The 12067-nt window shown below is 60.0% G+C and overlaps 1 protein-coding gene across 1 annotated transcript; it reads right to left on the bottom strand.

Annotated features, from left to right (window-relative positions):
• Window positions 1-4128: 4128 nt before the first annotated feature.
• On the bottom strand, window positions 4129-10699 carry PERM1 (PPARGC1 and ESRR induced regulator, muscle 1). Its single transcript, XM_084494774.1, has 4 exons — window positions 10563-10699; window positions 8181-10076; window positions 7256-7372; window positions 4129-5410 (listed from the first exon to the last, which is right to left on the bottom strand). Exons 2-4 carry the CDS (start codon window positions 10072-10074, stop codon window positions 5331-5333), a joined length of 2091 nt encoding a protein of 696 aa, XP_084350900.1. The 5' UTR covers window positions 10075-10076; window positions 10563-10699; the 3' UTR covers window positions 4129-5330.
• Between the last annotated feature and the right edge of the window lie 1368 nt (window positions 10700-12067).

Below are 12067 nucleotides of genomic sequence, written 5' to 3'. Positions count from 1 at the left end.
GCACCCCTCCGCACACTGCTGGCCCCACACCAGAAGCTGCCTGGGGATATTTGGGCAGGGAGGGAAGGAAAAAAAAAATCCTCTGCAGAGACCTGCAGCTCGCTCTGCCCCCCAGCAGGATCTGGACACAAACAACAGGGGACAGAGTCTTGGTGCTATCTCTTTGCAGCCTCCTCAGCCAGATCCTTTAGCACATACAGGGCAGCAGCAAACCCCAATGTTTTTTTCACCCGAGGCTCCAAATTCTTAACCTTTGTTCCCGAAGGAGGCTGCAAGCTGAGCGTGGTAGCAAAAAAAAATCTCGATTTTCTTCGTTCTTTCACTGCTGCAAACCAAACAACCCAGGATCTCTTTGTACTTGAATATCCATGCATTGTATCGTAGCGTTTTGTTAGGGTTTGTTTTTCGGAAGGTAACCCGCCGAGTTTACATGTCAGGTTTGATTGTGTTTGATGTATTTAATGTGTACATGTGTCCGAGTCGTAGGTCTATTTAATTTTGTAGCTGAGCTCTAGGTCTATTTAATTTTGTAGCCGTGGATGGCCTTCGGTACTGTGGCACGGGCACCTCCGTGTGCGTGTGTTGGTTTGGGTCTTGTAGCTGTTCTTGTTCTGTTTCAGGTTCACTTTCGTGTTAGGAGGATTTGTCCCTAATAACTTAGCCCAGGGACCTATTTATTCGGGATGGGATCTCAGCAGGGAGCAGCAGAGGCACGTGCTGTCCTGGAGGGGGCCGTGCTCGTGGGCTTTTAATACACGTTGGCATGAAAGCTGTCACCGCGAGCCTTTTAACCATGTTTTCACGGCGATGTCTGCGTTGTACCAGAAGGGGAAAACCCCTCCCTGTTACTGTAAAAGTTCCCCAGTGGATCACTGTGAGCCCGTGCAAATACAACAAACCTTCTTCTGCAAGACTTTTGTTCTCTCTTTTTCCAGCACCTGGCTTGGCGGTCGGGGAATTTTCTCCCCTTGCTGCTGTATCCGAGCCCTTCCTCCCCTGAGGACCTGGTGTCCCCGGGTCAGGACAGGCACGTGCAAGCACCTAATCCCAGAGCAAAGTCTCCACCGCATGGCAGATTAACGCCAAAGCTCGCCGCCCTCTGCTTTCTCCCGGAGTCCTGGGGGTCTTGGCAAGGAGCTCTCCGAGCTGCCTCCTGCACCCCTATTGATCCGCGATGGGTGCACAGGCAAGCGAGGAGCCCCCGGGAGCAGGATCCTGCTGCACAGCACCCAAAGCTCCTGCCAGAGCTCTCCCCAGCTACCTCGAGGCTAAATTTGTCCCTTCCAAGCGCTGCCCTTTGGCCGTGCAGGCTGCTCATTTCTCACGCCTCCAGCACCGCCTCCGTGCGCGCCTGCCGGGGTGTGCGCGGCTCCGATTTCGGGTCCTGGACTGTGTTCATGCCTCGGGCACCTGAGGAATGGCCTGGCCCTGTCCCCACCGTGCTGCTGGGCAGCGTTTTGGGGTCACAAAATGAGTCTGCCCTCAGCACACGGGCATGGTCAGGGGCTTGCACCGATGGAGAGCTGGGCTGGGGGCGTGGGCAGGACCCCAGTGTCCCACCTTTGTCCAGCTGCTCACGGAGACCTGCTCCCTGCTCCTTCTTCCCTGCTACCCCATAGCAACTAAGGATTATGATGGCAAACTGCCACTGAAATGCTTGCACAGCCCCTGCCTACAAAGGAGTTTGGCTTATTCCCCTTCCCAGCTGGGGTTGGGTCCCCTATCAACAGCTCTTCTCCCTGGTCTCCCTCTATTTATCCTTTCTCATAAGGTCTTACAGCTTTCCCAGGCTGGCACCATTATTGCAGAACAATTTATGTGCTAATACAAGCCCTAAAGTGTTTCCAAACCAGCCCCACGAGCATCAGACCGGTCGGGACCCCCACCTGAGCTCCGCAGCCCAGCTTCCCTGTCGAGTCGTTGGGTTCGGTGGCCTTGGGTTTTCCTGAAGGTTTCCCACTGGGATGCTGACCCAGGAGCGGGTCACGGCACAAGGTGACATTCACTGCTGACAGGTCCCCCTGTGACAGACAATCTCGACTCCCCCTCTAGTGCTAAAAGCCGTGAATTGGGTGTTGTGTCCCCCCTCGAGGTGTGGGAACCCCTGGGAAGAGAGCGCTGCCTCCGAGCAGGGACCTCGGCGATGCGCAGCTCCCCCGGGGATCCTCACCAGGAGCCCACCCCAGTGCCTCATCCTGGCCTCGTTGTCCCTGCAAGCAAGGAGGGGGCAAGGAGGGGGCAAGGAGGGCCCCGCTGCAGCCACCCAGGGCTGGCACCAGCAGCCCGCAGACATCCCTCTGATGTCCCGCGAGAGGATGGCAATGACGCAGAAACGACCCAGCAGAAATGCCCGCAGGAAGCTGTGCTCTGGTTTCATTGCTGAGAAGGTGAAGCAAAAAAAAAAATAAAAAAATAAATACCAGAAGCTGCTCTGGCAAAGGGGATTGCTGCAGGAGAGGGGGGAGAGGCACAGAGCCCTGCCCTCCCCGGCTCCGGCGCGCGTGGCAGGGCAGCGCATGGTGTGCCGCGGCGGCCCAGGAGCGTGCACCTGCCTGACTTTTTCATCTGCTTGGCACGACGAGGTGTCAGATGTGGGAGCTACGTGCAAGGCGAGGAAGCGGGGCGGGATGGCACGGCTCCCGCTGCCGGCCCTGACGTTTTCTTCAGCGAAGTGCAAACAGCCTCGCCGCCGCCGCGAGGATGCTCCGAAAAGGTCGTTTCTATTGTGGTGGTCGGTGCTGTTGCAAAAGATGGTGAGCTTCTGGCTGCTCCCTCCGGGGAGAGATACAAGCAGGCTGACCTGGCCGTGGAGAGAGGAGAGAGCTTAAAAGGTCACAGAATTAACCAAGCGTTAAAACTGCAGGCAAGCCCGTGCTGGTTTCCTTGAAGGACACCGGAGACGCTGCTGCTTGAACGAGCACAGCAGACGCTCCCAGAGCTGCTACCAACAAGCCTCTTGCAGGATTTCCCTTTGCATCTGCAGTGGACTGAAAACATCCATCTTCTGAAATATTCATTTCGTCCGCTTCTGCCAGCGGAGAACAAAAGGAGTGTGAAATGCACCTGTGACCTGCTGGATAATCTGGCATCTTCGGTGACTCGTGCAGGGGGAGGTGCCAGGGCGCATTTGTTTCTCCAAGCCCAAGCTCTGAAGGACCAGATCCACTGAGATCTCCAGGCCAAATTTGCACCACTGAGACAAACCAGGGCAGCTTTCCCAGCCATTTTGCCCAGTATTACATTTGGTGATTTCTGGCACGAGCCTTTATTAGCTGCCAGCGCTGCCCCTGGGAGCGCTGCGCAAGCTGGGAGGGAAACTAACAGTTCCTGCACCTGCAAAGCGAAGGGAAAACATTATTTCTTCCAGGCTTGTGTGGCAAGGCTAGAAAACACAAAAATCTGAAAACTTCCAAGCCAGCAAGGAGCCAGCAGTGCCTGTTTGTGGTTCAGCTTCCACTGGGATCTTCCGTCTGCAGGAGGAGCTGTGCAGGATGAGAGGAGGGCTGGCGGTGCCAGGGCCCCCTTCCCTTCAGCAAGCCTGTCTGCTGCCCTCCTCTGCCCTTTTTCTGCTTTGCTCAGCTCCGTGTCACTTGGTCTCCCAGGAAAGCCCTGCAGAAAGGAATCGCCCGCTTCCTCCAGCTGTTCCCCCATTACCCACCCGCCACGCCGGGGCTGCTGCGTTTCCACCTGCCGCTGAGCTCGCGGGGAGCGCTTAATGGATTATGGCTGGATAAACAGTAAAATTGAGCATATGGGAGCTTTTCCCCCTCCCCTCTGCCTGCCGTGCTCCTGCGAGCGAGGGCTGCTCGGCAGGACTTCCAGGGCTGCAGTGCCAGGCTGTGCAGGGAAGGATGGAGCAGACCTGGGGGCTGCTGCCCTGCGCCCCCCATGCTCGCCCCGGTGCTCGTGGGCACGGAGAGTGCTCAGGGACAGGCCCTGGGGAGCAGCCAAAGGGCAGGAGAAGCAGCCCAGCACCCTGAGTGCTCTGTCCTCCAGGGCTCCCCATCCTCTCCTACACTTTTATGCCAACACACCTGCTATAATTTGATTTCTCACCCTTTAAAACCCAACCCTCCTTCAACAGTTCCACGCGGGGACGATGCAGACAGAGGAAGGCACGCCGAGGTGTTAAATGGGATAGATCTTTATTAGAAGCTGTCAGCATATTAAATATGTTCTCTTCCTCCACAAAACTCTTCCTACTCAACGTACAGCTACTGTAGTCCATATAGAGCCTGCACATCCCTCTTACCACCTACTGCTACGTGCCTCACTGTGCAACCACAGCGTGCTCCCTTATCTGCAATAATACATGGTCTGAAGTGCAACCCCACACACATTAAAATTGCATGGCACTCTGCATCACGAGGAAAGAGCCCAACCTCGCCTTCTGTTTCTCCTTACTGCTCCTACAAAGCTCACAGGCAGACCCACACAGGCATTTGGGGCACGTTTCCCCCCCGGTACCTTTGTGGGTCTGGTCCCTAAGCGCTTCATGCATCTCATGGTTGTGCTGTTGCCAGATTTGGGAGTGCAGAAAACCCTCACCAATAATGCCCTTGGGTCCCAGGAAGGCACTCGAGACAGGGAAGAAACCAAACCACCTCCTCGGTGTTTTCCACCCTGTTTTTCCATGCCAGGTCTCACCCCGCTGCCCCACAAAGCCCCACGCTCACCCTCCATCCCCTCCCACTTCATGTTCCTAGCACAGGAGGCAGCAGAGGCCCCAAGGGGAACCCCTAGACCCTTGGCTGGCCAAGTGCCTGCGTCCCATGTCCTCTCCAACAAGCTCCTGTCCTTGCCAGGGCTCCTCCCTGTGCTCAGCCCCTCTCCCTGCTCTCCTCCGTCCCCTCGCTGCGGCATCTGCTTAGCTGGGGCACAGACAGCTCCTCCCCAGCTCTCTCCTCTCCCCCCCCCAAACCCTTTTGCAGGACACGAAGCCCTTCTCCTGGCTTCTTTGGCTCCCTCCTCCCTCTGCTGCTCCCTCCAGCCCCCAGGTGAGCTCAGCGGGGAGTCAGGGCGAGCAGCACACGGTGACTACTCCTAGCAGATGGCACGAGGATGCAAGAAGTGTGCAAAGAACGAACCGAGCCAGCCCACGCCGGGCTCCTCTTGTGTCCAGTACAGGTACAAACCGCCTACCGTATTGCCAGCGACCGTCACGGGAAGGATCCTGCTTCCTGTGACACCCTGTCCCTTTTGGGGATGGGTCCAGAGAAGTCTCGGTGCCGGGGTCCAGGCTTCCCAGGCTGCCCGAGGACGAGGTGCCTGGCCCCTGCCTCCTCCGTCCTCGCCCGTCCCGGGGGGAGCACCTCCGGCGTGCGCCGGGGTTAGGTCCGCGGGCGTCCTTCTCTGGCCTGCCGTCGGAAGTAGCGGATGGCAGACAGCGTGCCAAAGCTCGCCAGGAACACTGCAAAAAAAAAAACATCGTGGTCCCACGGTGAGCCTTATTCCCGACCCAAAATATCCTCCTCGCGACGTGAAGGTCACAAGGCACTGCCCATGCGCCAAGGGGGTCCTTCCACTCCTGTCCTTGCGCCTCGTCCCCACCACGCTGGGTTATTCCCAGTGCTTTCGGCCCCGAGGACATTTCTTCCTGCAGTTTGGGCACGCCGTTTTCCCAAGAAATGGCTGGTTTTGGAGGGAGAGAGCATGCAAACTGCATGGGTTGGCTGAGACGTCTGGGGACTGAGCGCTAGGGAACGACACAAGGTGTGGGTCACCTGATGGTGGTTGTGTCTGGCATGGCTTGTGGCCGTTTATGGATGGGATTATCAAGAAAAAAAGCACTTCTGGAAGAAAATCTCATCTCCTGGGGCCAGCTACGCCGAGATGTTGAAGGCGGCAGCCTTACCTTGGTGCAGGTCCTGCTGCGGGAGGTGTTGCTCACGCAGGGCTCCCATCCCTCCCCAGCAGCGTTGCGTGCCCCAGGAGAGGCCAGCTGCTGGGTGGCTGGAGGGAAGGACATTTGGGGAAAAGAAGGACCTTTTGGGAAGTCAAGGATGTTTTGGGAAGGAAGGACCTTCTGGAAAGGAAGGATCTTTTGGGAAGGACCAGGGAAAAGGGTGATGAAACATCGCCTGCCTGGCTGGGTGGTGGTCTACAGCTAGATGTCTGGTCTTGGACGAGAAGCTCACAGCAGGGAACCTCACCAGAGCTTCAGGGCATTCCCTTTTTTTCTACTGTTCAGACCGGGAAGATGCCAAGAAATCTATTTTATTTTTTTCTTTTGTGGGCTATTATCTGCTGACATCCTGATCCCAGCCCGAAGCAGAAAATACCCCAAACTCCGAATCAAAAAAAAAAAATAAACGCGAGGCTCCAAACAAGACCTCAGGGAGAACGCACGCAGAATGAGGCTCTCCTCTGAGCCTCTGGGGCAGGTTTTCGGCTTGGCTCCCGGGAGAGGTCATCCTGCCCCGCTCTCTGCCCAGCCAAAGCCCCTCGCACGCTGCCTTACGCAACCCCATGGCACGGGGCCGCGTCCTGCTTCCCGCACCCCCTCGGCCGCCTCTGCCTCGTACTAAGAAGGCAACGAAGAGCAGGCCAAGAGCTCCTTGTGATTGCTGCGCGGAGCAACCTTAGCTAAGGGGCTATTCTCAGCCCCGGGGTGTCAGCTTCCTGCCTGACCTTCGTGGGGAACATTCCTCCCCGGAGAGCCCATGGGCGGCGCTGGCCCCGTGCCCTGCTCCTCAGTGCCACCTCCTGCGTGCTGCCCCTTCTTGCTTCGCCACCAGCTTGGCTGTGGCTGGAGGGGGGGCCCGAGGGTTGTGCTCGGTGCTGGTTGTGTTTTGGGGCGCTCGTGGGGGTGGTGGAGGAGCTGGCAGGGTCAATGCACCAACTGGGGTGGTATTTGGGAAAAAGATAATCCCTTTATGGCACACGATAAAAATGCATGTGCTTCTTCCAGCTGAGCAATAAATGTGCACACTTGAGGTCGTGGTGATGCTCCTTGAAAGCACGGACCCTAAAAAAGCCTCTCCCACCCCCAAAACCCCATACTGCTCCCTAACTGAGCCTGGATGGAGCAAGGATAAAGCCAGGCTCAGCTGAAGGCAGCAGACATGGTGCAAAGAGAAAGACCCTAAGCAAGCAGGACTCAAAACTAACACTCCTACAGGACGTGTTAAAAAGCAGCAGGACTCTGCAAAAACAGGAAAACATCCGCATTTCCCTGCCGGCACCATGGGGTCCTTCAGCATCCCTGCCCTCCAGGTCCTCCCCCAGCCCCAGCCCGCCCCTCTCCCCCACGCACTGGTTTTCCAGGCGTCCGGAGCCTGCAGGTCGGAGGTTTTCACCGCCCAGGAGGCGAAGGCACAGAAGACGAGGCACATGTCCTTGTGGGTCAGCGGCAGCGGGGCCTCGGGTATCCCTGCGGGGACGAGAGCAAGCTTCAGGACGCCTGGCAGAAGTCGGCCGTTTTCGCTCCCGTGTTTATTTGATCAGGCGTTTAATTAAAGCCGGCTTATTAATTAGCTACCATGGTGGCAAAGGGTTTTTTTTGTGTGGTTTTTTTTTTTTTTTTTTTTTTTTCGCTCTGTGCAAACAGCCTGGGAGCTCTGTTTTGAGGCGCCCCCGGGGATGAGTCACTCGGTGTTTGGTTTGGATATTAACGGGAGGCGCCGCGGCTCTAAGCCCCGCGTAAGCTCGAAGACAAACACGCCGGCTGTCCTGGCGGCCGGACCCGCTCTGCCTTTCCCCCCCATCCCTCTGACCTGCCCCCGTGCTCAGGAAGCCCTTGGGGTCTCTGGATGGCTCTTTGCAAATCTCAGCACGTGTTTTTAAGCCCCCCTCACCTTCAGCTGGATGTGTTCCCCCCCTGGTGCACACTTTTTTCCCCCACCAATTCATTTTCCCCCCTCCAATATGAGATCAATCAGCGACCCAACCTCACCAGCCTGCAGCTCGGCAGCCACTGCCTTATCTCATGGCCCTGATTTTGCTCTTTCCCCTCCCATCCCCTTGCCAAAAAAACACAACTACACGGTTCGGTGGGATGGCACGAGGAGGGGACAGCCACACCGGGTAGGGCAGGGACTTGTGGCCAGCCCGTCACCCCGCTGCAAGCACGCTCAGAGCAAAGCCGGCCGTGCCCAAACCTCCCCCGGGTCCCCATCCTCCCCGCGGGTCCAGCAGCACCACGAGCATCACGAGCAGAGCACGGGGTCACGGTGCTTTACCTCTCAGGGCAAGGGCCATGTCCAAAGCCTGGGGCTGTGCCTGGCCTCTTCTCAGCGGCACGAGGGCGAGCGGCTCTCCGGATCCTCTCCGCGCCAAAGCCGGCGGCACCGGCACTTGGCCTCCGCCGAGGTTCATCGGCTTTTGTAGGAAGGATCTCAAAGCCCCCACGGCTTTCTTCACCTCGGAGGCTGGCGTGGTGAAGATAAGCCCCCGCCAGCCCCCCCTGTTCCGAGGCCTGTCGGGAAAGAAGTGTTCGTACAGCTCCGGGACCGTGGCAGCCTGGGGCTCTTTGGCCAGCGCCAGGTCGGGTTCCTCTTTCTGCTGATCGTGGTCCAAGCTGCTAAACTTCTTTCGCTTCCTCTCTTTACCCTTGACTTTTTTCCTGTTTCCTTCAGGTTCATTGAAAAAATATTCATACAGTTCAGGCAAGGACATTTCCCTTTCCAAGGGTGTTTTCTCGCCCTCCACCAAGTTCCCCATGGCTTCTTCTTCCCCTTGGGAGTCACAGAACAAATAGTCGTACATCTCGGGCCAAGTCACATCCAGCGAGTTTGCCCTTGCGCAGCCCCCTGCTGCAGAGCCTGGGGGGCTCACCTCCACAGGGGGCTCGGCTGCAGGCTCCCCAGGGCCCCCCCCGGCAGCATTTCCTGCAGGAACAGCCACACTTTGGGGACGGAGAGCCTTCCCCTCCCGGCACGCCTCTCCCGGAGGGTCTGGGGCTGCGGTGGTAAGAATCACCGGCACGTCATCGCGCACGCCCGAGCCCCCTGCCTGTCCTGCCTTGGGGAGCTTGGGGGCCCTCGTCTTCCCTGGGGACTGTGCCCCCGGCTCCTTCGCCTTCTGCCTCGGGGGGATGCTCGTGGGCACGTCTCCCTCATCCGTGCCAGGGCTCGTTGCTGGCCGCTTGCTCTCCGCCGCCTCCTCGCTCCCCAGCCGCACGGGTGCCAGCTTGGCCGCCTTCTCCTTCCCTTTGCTCTTCCTCGAGGTCAGTGGGGAGGACGATGGTGCCCTGGTGGGCACCCCGCTGCCCTGTGCCGGGGTCCCCGCTGGCTCCCTGTCCCCCGGGGTCACCTCGGAGGCACCGGCACCGCGCTGCTTACGGCTCTTCCTCGTCTGCGCTGGCACCTTGGGTCTCACCACCTCTGGGGAGCTGGGCTCTGGCCCCGTTTTCTGCCCAATTTCTGGGGGCCGAGCCGGGCAGCTGGGAGCAGCCTCCGGGGCAGGGCTGGGGGGGAGGTTGGGAGCGGGTCCCTGCACCCCAGGCTCCACGCAGGCAGCTGCGCTAAGACTTTTCCTCGCCAAAGCATCCAGGGCACCCCCTTGTGCCGCCACCGGGCTTCCACGGGGCTGCTCCCCCCCGGCTTCCCCTCCGTGCGCAGGGGCTCGGGGTGCAGCGGGGTGGCCGGCAGGCTCCATGACCCCACTGCTGCTGCTGGTGGTGGTCGTGGCTCCTTCCCCCGATGCCGTCTGCGGCGCTGCCCCCTCGCATGCCGCGTCCTGCCCCGCGATGCTGTCGGCCGCGGGGGGACGGGGCGGCTGCGTCCCCTGCACGCTGGGCATGGGAGCGGGCAGCGGGCGGCCGGGCTGGTCGCTCCCACGCGGAAAGCTGCCTGCTGAGCACGGGTCCGCTTCGTCCTCGTCCGCCCCGGGCACCCCACGTGGGGAGCAGCTCGCCCTGCCAGCCCCTGGCCCGCTGCCCGGCCTCGCTGCCAGCTCCCCGTCCGCGCTGGCGCTGCGCGGAGCGGGCACGCCGTCCCCTTGCTCAATGTCACTGAGACACTGCTCCTCCGCCGTGGCCAGGGAGGCCGGCAATAGATTGCATTCCTCGGCCGCCTGGAAGAATTCAGCCCAGTCCCTGTCGTTCAGCTGGATGCTGTACTCGAAGTCATCCATGCCTGCAGCGGCAAAGCAAGGGGAAGGGGCCGGAGAGAGCGGGGCGTGAGGAGGGGGCACCAGCAGCCACCGTGGTGCGTGCCCCCTGCCCCTTGCCCCTACCATCTGTGCTTTTTTTGGGGTGAAATCTGTGGAAGATGAGGGTGCCTCGTGGCAGACCCCGTGGGAGAGGTATTGCTGGGGTGGGGATTGCCATGACCACCCCGCTCAGGGCTGTTTTGGGGGTCGCCTCTGCTCAGCACCACAGCACCATTGCATCTCGCATGCCCTTTTCCTACAACCTAGGTGAAAAGTGGAGGATTTATTCTCCTTCCTGCTGACCCTGTGCCATGCACGAAGGTGGCACGCAGCGCAGCCCACGTAGGATTTCAGCAAGCCCTTCTTTACCCCTGGGTTTTGGGGAGGGAGCTGCAGCAGAGCCCAAAGCCAGCAGGGGGGGGACCCGGCAGCAGGAGGAGAAGCAGAAAGCCCCCAAAGCCGCATCCTACCTGTGCCACAGCCTCAGCCGGTGGCGGAGCCATTCAAAGAGCCAGGCTGGAACATCCTCCCGGCACAACATGATGCCGTACCCTTGACGGGGGCAGAGAGCTGGGCTGCAGCACAGCTCCATTCACCTGCTAAAAATAGCCCCGGGTGTCACCTGAGCCTCGAGGGTGATGGGTTCGGGGAGGGCAGACCCATATTTAGAAGCTGATGGGGCAGAGGCGAGGGTGGCAATGGGCTCATTTCCACCCTGCACTCTCCGTGTTCTCCAGGACCACTCCTGATACCCGCACCACATCTTCCTGGGGGTGCTCCGTGGGCTGGGCATCCCGGAAAGGACACGGGAGCCTTGGTGGGATCCTGGGGGCGAGCACAGCACGGGGGGAAAAACCACCCGTGGGTCAGCAACCAGGGCCAGGAATAGCTCCCGGAGCCAGAAATAACCCCCAGCTCCTGCCAGCCCCATGTCCCAGGGGGCCAGAACTATCTGCCCTGCCCCAGCTGCCCGTCCCACGGGGAGGAAGCTCCCCTTCGTGGCTGCCGTCACGCACTGCACGGCCCCGCGGCGTTCCCAGCTGGAGCTCGACCGGGCCACGCTTCCTTTCCTTATCCCGCGGGCTGACGCACGCGGGGAGCTTGTCAAGGCGAGAAAATATGGAAGGGAAGAGCTCCGCTGCCTTCCCGTCCTATCTCATTTCGGATCTGGCTACGCCCTGCTCCCGCTCCCCCTCACACGCGCTCGCAGACGCAGGAGGGAAACCGACTGGCTTCCTTTTCTTGGCTGCAGCCGCTTCCTTCCCTTTGAGCCCGGCAGCCGGGGGTTAGTCAGAGGAACCTTTAAACCCTGCCTCGCAAACCGCAGCAGCGCACATGAAAGCGGCAGGCGCAGCGAGGCGGAACTGGAAGCCAGCAGCGGGCGGGCGGGCGGCGTTATCGGTGTCACGGCGAAACCCAGCGCCGGGGCGGCCGCACGCCCAAAGCCAACAGGAACGGCACACACCCCGCCACATGTTCCGCCCCGGCTTGGGAGAAGCAAACAAGCCTCGGCGCGAGAGGCATCCAAGTGTTTGTTTAGCTGGCCGGGCGAAGCCCACACGCCGTCCTTTGGGGGATTGCACATCTGCTAGCGCTTCCCTGCTTTCCTTTAGGGTGACCCCAAAGGCGCGGCGGGGACCTCAGGGGCGAGGCGGGGGCCGTGCATGAGGGACATCCAGCGGGACCGTCTCCAATTTCCTCCTGGCGCCGCGTGCCTGGCCCCGTGCTGCTCGGGGATGCTTGGTTCCAGGTCTCCGAGGGGTTTGGGGATGCTGCAGGGGATGCTGGCACCTCCGGAGCACACGGTGCGCGGCGGATGCCACCTGCCGAGCTGCCCCGGCGCTCCCTGCCCGTTTGGGCACCGAGGGCGTTATATAAATAACTAATGTCAAGCTGTAATTAGAGACGGGACTGAAATAAAGCAGCAGATGAGGCCTCTCTCTGCACGGCGGCGCAGGACACGGCGGAGGAGAAG

Source organism: Aythya ferina (genome assembly GCF_964211825.1).
Source record: "Aythya ferina genome assembly, chromosome: 21".
NCBI lineage: Eukaryota > Metazoa > Chordata > Aves > Anseriformes > Anatidae > Aythya > Aythya ferina.
Note: the sequence above shows the minus strand (reverse complement) of the source record. Positions and strands in the feature narration are given on the sequence as shown.